Source organism: Nipponia nippon, unplaced genomic scaffold (genome assembly GCF_047370975.1).
Source record: "Nipponia nippon isolate SJK-2023a ecotype South Korea unplaced genomic scaffold, ASM4737097v1 scaffold_3, whole genome shotgun sequence".
Taxonomy (NCBI): domain Eukaryota; kingdom Metazoa; phylum Chordata; class Aves; order Pelecaniformes; family Threskiornithidae; genus Nipponia; species Nipponia nippon.
In genome coordinates, this window is record NW_028262347.1 from 17,494,557 (window position 1) to 17,509,715 (window position 15,159).

Here is a 15,159-nt window from a genome sequence, read left to right on the forward strand (position 1 = left end):
TTTAAATGGGGGGAGAAATGAGTTTGGTTGCATATTTCTAAATTGAAACAGAGGGAGGTATTTAAAAAAAAAAAATCAACTTTTTTCTTATGAGTGACGTATTTGTGATTTCTTTTAAAAAAGGTAAATGGGTTTATTCCCTGTGCTTCAAGGACTTGCAGGAGGGCCAAGCATTCTGTGTCCCTTGAGAACTACATGTTGTCAGTGTATGCTTTCCTGGTTTTGAGTGTGACCAGGGCAACTTGTGAACAAGCGCGAGACATGGGCCAGTCGAAGTGTGTGGCCCTAAAGCAGGCACCTGGGCAGCTGCATACTTCTGGGATTCACCACCGGTATGGAGCAGCCTAACGCTGCACTGGACTTCAGACACTGACTTGACAGCTGGATGCGTCTTCAACCAATGAGCCAAATTCCAGCCTCCCAAGGTACGAATCAGCTGCTCAGACATCGAGGGCCGCTTGAAGCGTGGTTAGCACAGGGTGTCTAACGCAGGTTAGGGAGCCCGCACTGCTCTGTAGCAGCAGCTGGAGCCAGGTGCAATAACCTTTGGTTTATTAAGCGCTAATGAGCGTGGAGCAATCCAGTGGAGACTGTAAGGTTTTCGTTCTGGATCTTCCTTTGTCCAATTCGATTTGCTGAGCTGTTGGTCGTGGACAGCTGGAGGGCCGTGCCTGGAGCATGGCTTGGAGGGCGCTGAAGCGGGAGGGTTGGGAGCCGGACGGCTCTGCGGACCGTCCCCCCTCTGGGCGGTTTAACGGCGCGCTGCCTCCCCTCCCGCGGCCGCGGGCCTGCGCCCCGCTTCCCTGCTGGGAGAGGTGCGGGCCGGCTGCAGGGCGCTGCATTAAGCAGTGCAGGGGGGAGAAACACCGAGGGCGCCCCCCGGTGCGCGCCTTCGTAGGCGAGCAGGCGGTAAACGCAAGCGGTGCTGATGAAGAAAGCGGGCGGCCCTGCTCGGCCCCGGAACCCCCGAAGGGCGGCGCGTTTCCCCCGAGCGCCGCTGGGCGCCGGCCCGCGGCCGCCGGAAGGGCGGGGCGGGCGGCCGGAAGCGGCGTCGCGGCCGGTGCGGTGCGGGGCGATGCTGGCGGGGGCGGCGGGGCGCCGCGTGGCCTGCGCCGTCTCCGGCGGGGTGGACAGCGCCGTGGCCGCCCTGCTGCTGCGCCGCCGGGGTGCGTGAGGGCGGCGGGGCCGGGCACTGCCCTCCCTCCCCTCCCGGCTCCGCTGCCCGGCCGAGTGCCGCCGGCGCCTCTCCGCGCTCAGCCGCCTCCTCCGGCGGCTGGGACCGCCCCGCCTCGGGCAGGCGCGGCGGGAGGGGGCGGGAGAAGCGCGGGGTTACGGGCCACCGTTGCCTGAGGTTGCCAGAAGCGTTTGTTTTTATGTTCGCTGTTGGCGATAGAAAAAATACCAGCCGTGCAACAGCTGTACCGTAAACCTTAGCAGGGCGCTTGCTTACTCGCGTCTTCTGAAGCAAGCAATTACTCAAGCACGTCTTGAAAAACATAGGTTTTGGGTCCAGGCTGTAAGAATTTCCCTTTGTAAGTTATTCTTACCTTCGTTTCGTAGGCTACCAGGTGACAGGCGTCTTTATGAAGAACTGGGACCCTCTGGATGAACAAGGAGCTTGCTCCATTGACAGAGATTGCGAAGATGCGTACCGGGTTTGTCAGAAGCTTGATATTCCTTTTCACCAGGTTTCCTACGTGAAGGAATACTGGAATGAAGTATTCAGGTAGAAACATGTTTAAAATAGATGGTCTTTCAGTATCTCAGCGTAGTACCACGTTGTTGTGAAAAGTAAGGATGGACAGGTAACGGGCAATGGCAGTTCATTGCAGTATTGTCGGTGCTAAGAGAAAGTACTGACCCCTGTTAAATACCAGAGGAATTATTTTTTCTCTCAGTCATGTTTAAGATCAGAATTCATATGTTTGTTTTAATACATTTGTTATTTCTGAAATTAATAGATTTCTCCCTAGTTATGATGAGTGTGTAGCAATTGCTTTGTTGTGGCTCATTTCTTCTGCTTCCTGCGTACTGGCCCAACCTTGTTGCAACTTGAGAAAAAAGTTAATGGGGTGCTATTCTTGTTGGTGCGTGTAATTTATGCAGTGCATTTTACGTTAATACAGACTGAACCCAGTTTACCACAAAGTGATCATGAACTAACTGTGCTTCTTTAAACTTATAGCAAATTTGAAACTGTTCTCTAAAGAGAGTGTTCAGATTTTCTGTGAATTTGTTCTGCTTTAAGGGAAGAAAGTTCTACGTAGGAAAAGATGAGAGATTTTCTTGAGAGGCAGGAGAAGAAGGGAAGTATTGGTATAACAACATAATTTATCTTTTATGCATTCAACATAAGTACCTAAAAGTTGTTCCCTGACCTTCATCATCCCCCTTTAAGTAGTGCTGCTGTTACCTTGTCTTAGAAGAAACAGGAATAACCTACTCATGCTACTTCTACTTCATGCTGAAATGGCATCAAAGTTGAGCACTAAACTTTTGTACAGTCAGTGAAGAAAACGGCCCTCTTCTGGGAAAGTTCACTCCATTTTTCCCTCCTGGTGTGAGAGAATGAATAAATGCTATCAAAGCTCTTGAGGGGTGTGGCGTGTCTGTAAATGACAGTGAATTAAAGATCATAGCAGATCAGCTTTTCTTTTGCTTCTCGTCATGTATTAGTACAGTGTTCCTAAACAATCTGTTGCAAGTGTCTTGGTTTGTTTCAGAATCCCTTTTTCTTTACTGTCATCACTGACCTTGAATTTATTCCTCCTCTAGATCATAGAATCATAGAATCGTCAAGGTTGGAAAAGACCCTTAAGATCATAGAGTCCAACCGTTAACCTATCACTGCCAAGTCCACCACTAAACCATGTCCTCAAGCACCACATCTATCTGTTCTTTAAATACGTCCAGGGATGGAGACTCAACCACTTCCCTGGGCAGCCTGTTCCAATGCTTGACCACCCTTTCGGTGAAGAAGTTTATCCTAATATCTAACCTAAACCTCCCCTGGCGCAGCTTGAGGCCGTTTCCTCTCGTCCTATCACTTGTTACTTGGGAAAAGAGACCGACCCCCACCTCGCTACAGCCTCCTTTCAGGTAGTTGTAGAGAGTGATAAGGTCTCCCCTCAGCTTCCTCTTCTCCAGACTAAACAAACCCAGCTGCCTCAGCCGCTCCTCACAGGACTTGTTCTCTAGACCCTTCACCAACTTCATTGCCCTCCTCTGGACACGCTCCAGCACCTCAATGTCCTTCTTGTAGTGAGGGGCCCAAAACTGAACACAGTACTTGAGGTGCGGCCTTTAAAGGGTTATTCATCAAAAACCAGCAACATTCATCTCCCTTTAAAGGGTTATTCATCAAAAAACAACTTTTATCAAGAGAACTATTTCGGGTTTTGTCTTTCCCATGGTTTGTGCAAAGTCTGTTTCAGATCTTTGCGTCAGAGAGAGGTGCAGTAGGCACCCTTCATTGCCTTTTCTCTGGTTCTGTACTTTACTTGAAGTTCTGAACTGATGTGAGCCTGGCTTTACACTGAGTCTTTCCTAAAGCTTGCAGCATACTCTCGGAGCATTTACAAAGGAGTATTGTGTTATCGTAAGAGTACAGTGCTGAGGCAGCTCTGGGTAGACCCAAGTGATTTAATTATTAGTATGACTTGTTGAATTCAGAACTGTTTAAAAGGAGTTAGACAAAATAAGAGATATGTTGCTTTGTTTTCTATTTATGAATGTAATGTATAATGCAGTAAGGAAGAAGCAATTGATTCTGTTGCAGATGGTGAAAAGTAAAACCAAATACTAGGGTTGCTGGTGTTCCTTTGCATCCAGTCTGTGCCCTCCGTTCCTCTTGACTTCTGTGACTGTTGAGGACAAGCAAAATAATGCAGTGATCAGGCCTTTTGATATCTCAGTGCATCACTGTATGCTGGTTTAATTTTATTAGTTATTATTTCACTGTTTTCAAGCAAATAACGCTAAGCACCTTAATTACATGACAGTGTAAAACTACAACGTGACTTTGAGAAACTACTTGAATTTCTGGAAGGAAAAGAAAAAAAAAGACAGGAAAAAATCACTGTAAAATTAAGCCCCATGACTGCTTAGGGTGGTTTTGTTGCAGATTAAGTCCATTCAGCTGAGACACAGTAATTCCTCGTGTGTACTCCACTGCACTGTCACTTTGAAAAATTAAACAAGGTTGTTTAATTCTGAAAGTAAGTATTTCTTAACAGATGAGTAGGATGTGCACAGTGGGTGGCCATGTCCCCCCTGAGGGAGTATTAATTTAAGAAAACACAGTTACAAGATTGCGAGTGATCATTTGACCATGTCCTCAGGGCACTTGGGAGAAAATCTTCCAAGCATTGTTCTTTACAGGTTAAAATCTAATGGGTATTTTATTTCTTACATAAAATGCTTAGCATGACTGGGTCTCAAGTTCTGATGTTTAAACCGATTGTTCAGTCTCAGATAGTATTATGCAGTGTTAATAAAGTTGATATACATTTCAATCTTTTATTTTACAGTGACCTCTTGAAAGAGTATGAATTGGGAAGGACTCCTAATCCCGATATTGTGTGTAACAAGCACATCAAATTCAACTACTTTCTTCATTATGCTATGGATAACCTTGGTAAGGCATTTTCAAGTGTGTCAGTACAGAGTGTGTGCCGTGGAAATGCTTAAAGGATACAAACTCTTGAAAAGGTGGGGAAAAACATGAGTTCCTATGCATGCCTAATTCATGTATCTCTGTGGCAGTATTGCAGTATTTGCAAAGTATTTGGTTTTACGTCTGCTTTTACATAGAGAATTATAGAATGGTTCAGGTTGGAAAGGACCTTTAAAGGTCATCTGGTCCAATGCCCCTGCTGTAGGCAGGGACATCTTCCACTGGATGAGGTTGCTCACATGTAGGAACAGATTTAATTCAGGGATGTACATTGACCTGACCATTAAGTTTTACATTCTTAGGTGGTACAAAAGCACAAGTGCTGGCATGCTGATTAATAGTTGACATTATTTAAATAGCAGGAGTACGATTATTGTCAGTATAAGACTTCTCTGTAGGTTTTCTTCCTTTATTGCTTTCTGCTTTTCTTACTGGATGTTTATAATCCTGTTTTAAACTGTGAATTTCAAGTATGTGCCTTTGTGTTTTGTTTTGTTTTGTTTTTTTTTCTTGATAGGAGCAGATGCAATTGCTACTGGGCATTATGCTAGGACCTCACTAGAGGATGAGGAAGTGTTTCAACAGAAACATACTAAAAGACCACAAAGGCTTTTCAGAAACCGTTTTGAAGTTAGAAATAGTAAGTGGTTTCTTCATTTCATATTTCATCCTAGATATGAAAGACAAATTTAAACTATATTTGGTGTCACAGAATCAGGGAAGTTTGTTACCTTACGCACAATGATTACCATTTAAACCCCAGCCTTTGTAAAGTTTGATTGCGCAAAACAGGGGATTTACATTACTGAAAATTGCCCTGACTAGTCAAGTATTACATTTTCTATCTTAAGAGTTCTAATCCAGGTGCAGAGGTAAGAATAAGCATTTCAGTAGTAATCAACATTCTGGAGGAGCTGTAATGTGGATTAAGGAGACAGGGCTATCTTCTGTGCCCTGGAGAAGTATTTCAGGAAATCTTTATCAAGATTGACTTAAATAAAATTTTCTTTTTTAATGTTTCTTCTATTTTAGGAAATGCATTCTTTGGCTATTGAGTATATAGTATAGATAGAATTCATCATGGGGATATGATTAAGTGGAATTTTAGAATTAAGGCTTTGAAACATTAAAATTAATAACATACTTTTATACAGTAATTGGACTGTATATTATTTTACTGGAGAAAATCAGGTTCTCATTCAGTAATTCAGCTGTTCTGCCGTATTTCTCTGTTCTCCTATAGAAGCCTGGTTTTCCCAGGTAGATCAAGGTTCTGCCTGCACTGCAATTGAAAAGTGCAAGTGCAGCATGTGCAGACGTTTTTAAGGCTATGATTCTCAGGGCAGCAGAGGTACTAGTAGCAGCAGTGCAGGTTTTGCTCTTCACTTTAATAGTTTGTGACTAATCAGAGGTTGATCTCAGCACCAGAGTGGTTCTCTTGTTATCAGTACCGAAGTCAGCTCGATGATGAATGCTGTTTTGGGTATGTCTCTGCATGGCACTATCACGGCTTTGATGGCAATGTAGAGATTTCCCAAATAGCTCTGCAGTGGGCCATAAAGCAGTAAAGAAACTCAGATGAAGCTCTGATGTATAATGAGAAGCATGCTATACCCAAAGAGAAAGAAATTTGCAAACTCCCACTATGTAAGGCTGCCATGGTGTTATTTTTGTGTTACAACTTCCCTGCTTTCATTTGTTTGTTCTGGACTTAAAGGGGTTTATTTGTTTCTTTGTTTTAATTTTATTCCTGGAAACTTGAAATGGCCCCAGCGGAACCAATAGTCTATACTTGTGACAAACTGTGATTCACGGTTGTAGTATTTTGTGATGTTCTAAACAGGCTTCTTGCCCTGTTACTGAGATTCTGTGTTATTAGTTGTGACTGAACTATTGGCCTGTAGGTAGCATTGGTTTGAGTCAAGAAACAGTAAGTAGAGTTTGTACAACAGCAGACCTATTACCTCTTAAAGAGAGTGGACAGAACATGACGACAAACTATACCAATTTTATTTCATCGGGGCAGTCAGGAGACTTCATCTATTTTAAAGAAAAAAGTCAAACTCTCTTTTCTGAGCATTGGGAATAACTGCTGATCGTGCAAATCATTGATTTATAGCAGTGTCATTTCAGGGCAAAATTGAATGTCTTTTTGAAGAACAGTACACTCTAGGATATTTGAATCTTCATTCTCTCTTTCACATGAAATGTGAAAAGTTGTTTTCAGTTTTCATGTTGATGATGTTGGCAGTGACACATGCAGTATTGTAATAGATGAGGCAGTGTAAGACTTTGTAAGATTCTGCACTGTACAACATCAGAATCTTTCTAGATCTTTTTAGTGGTGAGAGAATACCTAAACATTTTCAATTAGGTTTTGAAAAACCTGTAAAATACTGTCTTTAACATGTATTTGGAAATAATAAAGCTAAAATGTTGCTTGTCAAACAAAACACTAAAGGAAGTTGAAGTATTAAAGGGGGTTATGTTGAGATGCTTTGTGTGTTCTGCACTTTGCAGCTGTGAAACTCCTTCAAGGGGCTGACCTCTTTAAGGACCAGACCTTCTTTCTAAGTCAAATCTCACAGGATGCTTTGAGGAAAACCATTTTCCCTTTAGGGGATTTAACAAAAAATTTTGTAAAGAAGATAGCAGCGGAACATGGCCTTCATCATGTGCTAAAGAAAAAAGAGGCATGGTAACACTTAAACTCTTTTGATTTGTATTTCTCTCTAAAATAGACTTTCCTGAACTCTTTGAACTTTAATCTGTGACAACTCGTCTGTTTCCGAGCACCATAATAGGATAGGTTGGGAAGCAGTTTTATAGCTGTCTACTTGCTTGAAAGTACCTTTATGAGCTTGTGGTTAGTTGTGTATTTTAGCTTGCAGATAATGTGTCTCAGATAATTGTATCTCAGAAGAACTAAGGTGAAGGTGAATGTGTTAGGATGCTGTGAGCCTTAAGGAAAGCATTCTTTATCACAGCAGGTGAGAAGCCTTTGGTCTTTATTTTCCATAGCTTTTAAAAGCTTCCTCGCTATAATTGTTTTTAATATGTCTTTACAGAAATTGGATCATACTGTTTTTCCACAGTTACTCTTTTAAAAAAAAAAATCTCTTTGAGAACTGACACTTCATGAGTTGATCCTAAAAAAATGTAACAGAGGCAGCAGTTGTATTGCTGATTCTGTCTCAATCGCTTTTAATGTTTATATTCGTCCACTGTAAATGAGTGTTTAAAGAATGTAGGCAGTAACTGAAAGGAAAAGGAAAGCCTATTTGTTTTTGAAAGTTTTTTTCAAGAGATGTACCATTACTGTTTAATTTGTGCTACTTTTGTACTTTCGTCTGAAAGAGACTTCTGTTTTTAATATACATACAATATAGTCACCAAGGTTAATGTATTTATTTATTGAACATGTGTTCTATTTCCTGTTATTTCTCTCTTTCCTGTGCTTACGGCTCTCACTGATACTGTATAGAATTAGTTTACCTGTGTTGGAGCAAATGTTATTTTGTTTATTTTATGAGATGCCTAGCATAGTTTGGGATACACAGAAGGGGAAGGAAATCCATCTTGAACAGATTATTAATAGACATTATTTGAAATGTTTTTCTCAGCTTTTGTGGATTCAATACCATGCTTCTTTTTCAGAGTATGGGAGTCTGTTTCATTGGTGAACGAAACTTCGAAAATTTCCTTCTCGAGGTGAGCAACGTTAAATCTATGACAATATTTATGTTCTGTTCTGGTTTTCAGTAGCAATTTGTAACAGTGTACAGAAAAATCTTCAACAGCTTGTGGCCCACACTAAGTAGCAATGTCCCATCTCCCTTTGCAGTCCCAAGCCTACCCAGAAGCTAACGCCAACAGCCTGTAGGAAGTATCTTGCCCCTCCACCAGCAAACAGTCACTTTCTGTAGCAAAAGGAGTGCGGGAACTTGCACTCCTGCGCCTGCCAGGCTCTGACAAGTGGTTGGGATGTGAGAGGGGCAAATGGCTGAACCCCCCTGTCCCCTGGCGTAAGTGAGGACGGGGGGAGTGAAGCCCAGAATTGCTGCTGGTAGGGACTGCCCTTCCTACTTTTCTCTCCAAAGCAGCATCAGGGAAGAGGCGGTAAGCTGCTTGGGCAGAATTTGCTTCTTGAAAAGTTATTTTCCAACTTTGAGAAAAAGTAGTGACAGAACCTGAAGTATACTGTGAGGTTTTTTGGGGCCATCTTGTGACTTAAACAATCTCTTCCTGTTTGGTAGTATTTAGAACCTCAACCAGGTAACTTTGTTTCCATTGAAGATAAGAAGGTGATGGGAACACACAAAGGTAATTGGCTAACCCACCTTAATAACTGCTTTTAGATAAATGGAAGAATACTGCTTATATTTGGAGGGACAAATTGTGAAATTCCAAACCAGTCTACAGGTTTTTCCCAGTTTGATAACTCTAATAATTCTGGAAAACTTGCTTTATACAATAGTAGAGCCTTGAACTACAACTGATTCTTGATTATTTGCTTCCCGTTGCAAGAAAGTAAATGATAATTATTAGGGTTACTCTGTTGATACTAACTGGTTGTTAATTTAATACTGGGAGACCATTGTTCATTTAATTCTTTCAAAATGAAAAGTTCTTTAGTACCTAAACTGTACAGAATAAAATACACCATTCACCTCTGATGCACAGTAGGACATCACCAAACACGGACAGCTTACCTGTTCCCTTCCTTCTGTGTGTCCTTCCTTTGCTCTCTGCAGTTCTAGCTGCCAGAACTGAGTTCCTCTCCCAAGTAATTTGTGGAACTAGGATGTCCTGCTAGTACATAAAAGTATGGGAAACTGGTAAGACTGAGTGGTAGCAAAACCACAAATTGAAGCTGAAATAAAGAAATGTTTGTCTTTTATAAACCCTAAGAATACCACAATTGAAACAGATTAGTTTTTGAAATCATGTGCTTCAGGTACAGATGAAAACTTTAGTAGATGTTAGTTTACTTTGTAATTGGCACACTCCTCTAAGACAACTTGGTTTGTTATTCTTTGTTTAGGGGTAAAGTTTTGGGGAAATGATCTTAACATATTTTTCCGAAAGTAAAAGATTAAAAGGTGCTAGCAGCATTACATTTTTGTATTCTTTAGGTTGGTTCCTCTACACAATAGGCCAGAGGGCTCGACTAGCAGGCCTGAGGGATGCTTGGTTCGTTGTAGACAAAGATGTCAGCACTGGAGATGTCTTTGTGGTGAGTTAATTAACACTGATATTGCAAATGACTAATGCAAGCATTTTGTGACTCCTGCTGTATGAATGTGATTCTAACCTGAGCAGAATTCTTGGCTTTCTTCTTGTGGGAAACAAGAACCAACTAGTGCAGCATCAGCAGATTTGAACCGTCTTGTCCAAACTGGCTTTTCTTGAGTAGAAGATTGTTTTAGATTTTGGCATAGAACTTTTCCGAACAAAGGGCAAATACTGAAAAGAATTAGCCAATCTACTGAGCTCTCATTTTCTACTCTAAAGCATGAGGTTTTTATTGTAGTTATTATGACACAGTATACAAAATGTGTATTATCTTGGTTTACTATGTATTGCTACTTTCTTTTTCTAGTAAAGGAAGTAGTAGCCAGTAATACAGTTTTATCATTTTGAAAACTGAGGCAGAACATATATATCATACTGCAACTAATTGGTGTGTTAGTGACTAATCGTATGAGGTGACTGGGAGTTCTGCAGCTTGCTAGCATTGTTAATGTTTCTTGCTGTTCGTGCAGTTGTTATTCTTATTTGATACTGATGTGATTATAATGAGGTGTTCTGTTCTGCTAGTTTTTGATGTGCCTGGGGGGAAAAAATTCATAATCAAATGAGAGTTGAGAGGAAACAGGCAGGACCACTAAGAAATTTTTTTATGCCCTGCAGTATGGTTGTGTGTGTGCAACGCCTTTGTTGGGGAGGTGTTGAGTTGAGAGACTGGAGAAGAGGGAGGCAGCATCCTGTTGAGGTAGGATAAGGAGGACAGTAGATATCTGAACTCAGCCTGAAGAAGGCAGAAATATGACTGGAGGAAAAAGAACACAAGAAGTGACATGACTCTGAGGTGTAGAAGACTGACAAATAATTCAGGCTGCTTTAACCTATTTTTTTCATTAAAGGCTTCCACCTGGAAGCTGATTCAGTGCTAATAAATGCTTGCTTTCTTACTCATTTTGCCTTCATTTTGATATGGCTTGATGCTTCTTCTATATTTCATGCTTTGCTTTACAAGTTATATGCTCTCTGGCAAAAACATCAGCATTAAATAAACGTTGTATTTTAAGGCACCATCAACAGATCACCCTGCTCTGTACAGAGACCTATTGCGGACAAACCGAGTGCACTGGATAGCAGAGGAGCCTCCTGCAGAGCTCGTTAGAGATAAAATGATGGAATGTCATTTCAGGTTTCGGCACCAGATGGCACTGGGTAATCAAACCTTGTTTTATTTTTTGTTTTACTCAGTTTGTGAAACTGTGGTAGTGTGTTCAGTGTAGTTTTGCAGAAACGGTTGAAGTGTTTTGGCTTGCCTTTCTGTTTCTGTAGTGTCTTTATAAAACAATTCTGTCTATTAGCATCTTGACTTACATCTGTTTAACCTAGTGATGAAGGTTTTTCTTTTTTAATGTGAATGTAAGGATTAACTGGCAGGTGTTTGGCCATTTTCTGCTCTAGTGCCTTGTGTGTTGACTCTAAACCAAGATGGGAGTGTGTGGGTGACGCTAGTGAAGCCAGCAAGAGCTATCACACCTGGGCAGGTAAGTTAGTAGAAGTGATTTTTCTTTCCTTTTTTGTGTTTTGGCTTATCTGGCTAATAGAACAGAGTAGTGTTTTTATTAGCTGGAGCGAAATAGTTAATTTATTTGCATGTGAGAGCAGTTAGCTCTATTTTGACTATTCATCACCTGTTTTGAAGGAGATTGTTTCTAGTTTTAAATGGTCTGTTGTTATCCATATAGTCTGAGAAACTGGCTTACAAATTTTAGAAATACATGAAAACACCTCTGGTAATCAATTATATATGCAGAAATGGAATCCATTGTTTTCTTCAAGAAATAGATTTAAAAAGGCAATAGTTTGGTAATTGGCTGTTTAATATGGTTTTAGTGTTCAAATGTGTTTAGTGAGGATCTGTGTCCAGTGAATTTCATTGTCCCGGAACAGTACTGAGAAGAGGTACTGAGTAGTGATGCCTTTTAACACTGCTAATATAAAGATACTCCATCACATCGTAAACCAGTGGTTCTCAAACATGTTCTTCATGTCCTCTCCCAGCATACGTTCTACCCTCCCTCTGCTTCCCCAAAACCTGGGGGCCCGTGGGACACATCAGGAGGGAAATTGGCTGAGAACTATCTATAATGGAGAGAGGGATACACTTAAGAGAAGTGAGCTGAGCTGAGCTGACTCCAGCCAGAGCTGATGATAGGCATGAGAAGCCCCTGACTGCCAGGAGCTGCTGAGCCTGTAACCGGGCTCTGTACTGTGAGGTAATGAGACAAGGCCAGGAGGTCTGTGCTCCTCCTCTCCTGCCAGAACCTGCTGTGCACATCAGGGAGCCCCAGTTGCTTCCTTCCAGATGATCTGCTCCGGTAGTCCTGGGTCCCGTTCCTATTTTGAGAAGTGCCACTGCAGCCTGAGCACAGTTGTCTGGGGCAGCTCCAGTAAAGATGCAGATGATGTTATCTATGTTGTCCCCTATGGGAAAGGAAGCTTTCCAGCACAATCCATTCCACCTCAGTAACTGAAGAGTTTTGAGATAATCTTGTAGAAGTTCATGATGGCATTTTCACCAACATGTTTATATTCACACCCACGTGAGTCAACAAATCCTTTGTGGTTTTTTTTTTTTTTTTAAGATTTAGTCAGAACAAATATAAATGAATATTTATTATTATATTTACAGTATTATATTATTGTATTATTTTCAAGGGTTGGACCAGATGATCCTTGAGGTCCCTTCCAACCTGGTATTCTATGATTCTGTGATTCTATGAACAGGACTCAAATGAGCCAGATTCCTTGAGAAAAGTCGTTGAAACCATCTGGTTCTGCCAGTGGAAACAACCTGCAAAATCAGAAATACTGGCAAAAACTCTAGGATTAAAACAAATATTGTTGCCATTCAGCTCCCAGTCTAAAGGAGCAATAAAGAAAACATAAGTGTGATCCTGTCTGGCAAACACAAGTAATTCATTAATAAAATGCTAAATTGTAAGAAGTATTAAGGTTTAAACTTTTCAGAGTTTAACTATTATTAGGAAACAAGAAACACACTTTCACAGTTTTTCTCTGTTTTCTATAACAGGTTTTACTTATACATTTGCTTATTATACTTTAGTCTTTTAGTCTTTATTTTCAATTTATGCACTGCACTACAAAAAAAGCACCTTATTCATTTATGCCTCAGAAAGACAGAACACATCTGAAAAAAATTATTTAATTTTAGGAAAAGGTGTAACTACCGTTTTAAAAATTTCAGTATTACTTTCCACGTTTTCTAACCAGCATTAGGAAATTATGGAAGAGCCTGAAATACATATGAATACACTCACTGTCCAGCAGGTCTTGCACAGCCTGCAGTTGCTCATCATGCTGTTTGCAGCTCCTGAAAAGACTCTCCCTTTGTGTATCTCCTAGTTTGCTGCGTTCTACAAGGGTGACGAGTGCTTGGGCAGTGGGAAGATCCTAAGGATAGGCCCATCGGTGTATACCATGCAACAGGGCAAAAACCGAGAGGAGGGTCCAAAGAAGGAAGAGATTGACGAGATAGAACCAGCAACGTAACGCGTGGGTTTGTTTATTGAAGGACTTTGGAGAATTTGCTGCCTGAGAATAATAAAACCAATAACAAACGTATTTTTTGTTGATCTGTATGTTCTAAAGGTCAGTTGACCATCGAGTCCCAGCTCTTGACTGTTAACACTGAACAGGTTTAAAACTAAAGCCAGCTTGGTACAATTTGACTGGACTGAATGGTGATATTTATGTTAATGTGTATCAAGGGATGTCTTAAAGTTGTTCTGTCATAGTAGTTACACATGCAAGAATTTTAATATAAAGATCATGTCTGAAATCATAGATCTATCTTTTATGCATGAAATAGTTTTTTTTTTTTCCTTACTTGAAGATACCTCTCCCCAGGTAAAGTACGTATGTTGTTTTACAGTGAATGTATGCTTTGAACTCTGGAGAAGGAATGAATGACATTTAAGTTCAGCATTTTGAATGAACTCCAAGCAACAGATATTTATTTTTCATTTCATATAGTTTTATAAGAAATGCTTTGGATTCTTAAGCTGTATTAAGTAGTGGTTTCAGATGTTTATGTAATTCAGAATTAGAAATCTAGGGGCTTAAAAACAGTCTTGATTGTTAAATTTTTTCACACAGCTGACTCATTTCTTGTTAGCTGCTGAGGGCAGAGGCTGTTTGGTTTGTCTCCTGGAGAAGAGAATGCATTGTTGTGCTTCAGAAAAATGCAAATTGGTATGCATTTCCTTATTATGTAGCTAACAATATAGACCTGATAGTAATTGGATCTTGCCATGTGCCAAAATGGAGTGGTATTAGGAAGAACTGTATATCCCTGTCCAAATTACTATGTTCATAAGGATTCGGTGCATATTGAGGACACCCTAAGCTTATAATAAAACTTTATTACAGCAAGTCAACAAAAATGAATGCCTGTCTTTCAACATGGTCGTAGAAGGTAACTGTTCCTAAAGTACAGCTGTGCAGGAGCAGGACTTTCCAGATGGGTGCAGAATTTTGACATTTGCGTCCAATTTGGGCAGTAGGAAAGCTGTACCATGAACAGATCTTTTCAGGAGACCTGAAGGCTTGGATTACAAGTACATCCTTTTCTGTTGGCTTAGTATCTTCTAAGAATTCCTTTTATTTCTTCTGGTAAGAAAAGTAAAAGGTAGTCTCTTTTCTTCAAAGTGTGGAAGTGAAAGGGGGAGAAGACGCTCTTCAGTGTCTACCTGCTAGTCTGGCAAAGTTAAACGCACAGTTCAGGGAACCTTATGGAAAAAACCCAGGCTGTTAAAATCTTACGTATTTATTTGACATTACAGTAGATCTGCTTGAGAGGGGGAAAAAGCCATCCTTTTTCACTGGTGCCAAAATCAATTCAATTTAAAAGTCTGTCTTCAGAGTGTCTATCTGTGAGCAGGTTAACTGTAAAGACACTTCATGCTTCACGTTGACTCCTGATTTATGTTAGCTTAGTTGTGCTATGGGTCCTGGTCATGACTTTTATGTGGTTTTCCTAATGCTTTCCTTATCTTTCCTGAAACTTTTGTCTTTGCAAAATCTGGAATTAATTACTAAGGAGTTAATGCTCCACGTTGTCCTCATCTGAGTTTTCCAGTAAATGCCCCAGTTAAAATCTTCACAAGTGTTTAGTGTTACACTAGTGTGGTTTTTATTATAACTTCGTCTCACAAGACTCT

General features: G+C 40.8%; 1 protein-coding gene across 4 annotated transcripts; it reads left to right on the forward strand.

The window, feature by feature from the left end:
- The first annotated feature begins 1,041 nt into the window (after nucleotides 1-1,041).
- On the forward strand, nucleotides 1,042-13,561 carry TRMU (tRNA mitochondrial 2-thiouridylase). Of its 4 annotated transcripts, XR_015706275.1 has the most exons (12): nucleotides 1,044-1,166; nucleotides 1,561-1,726; nucleotides 4,530-4,636; nucleotides 5,193-5,315; nucleotides 7,196-7,373; nucleotides 8,299-8,386; nucleotides 8,932-8,998; nucleotides 9,811-9,911; nucleotides 10,987-11,131; nucleotides 11,378-11,460; nucleotides 11,978-12,519; nucleotides 13,343-13,561. XR_015706275.1 is itself a non-coding variant. In XM_087764367.1 (11 exons), exons 2-11 carry the CDS (start codon nucleotides 1,584-1,586, stop codon nucleotides 13,487-13,489), a joined length of 1,182 nt encoding a protein of 393 aa, XP_087620493.1. In that variant the 5' UTR covers nucleotides 1,042-1,351; nucleotides 1,561-1,583; the 3' UTR covers nucleotides 13,490-13,561. The 4 variants fall into 4 exon arrangements, 3 of the variants coding, with proteins under 3 accessions (XP_087620493.1, XP_087620491.1, XP_087620492.1); XM_087764367.1 differs by lacking the exon at nucleotides 11,978-12,519 and having other exon boundaries at nucleotides 1,042-1,351; XM_087764365.1 differs by lacking the exon at nucleotides 11,978-12,519.
- Nucleotides 13,562-15,159: the final 1,598 nt, after the last annotated feature.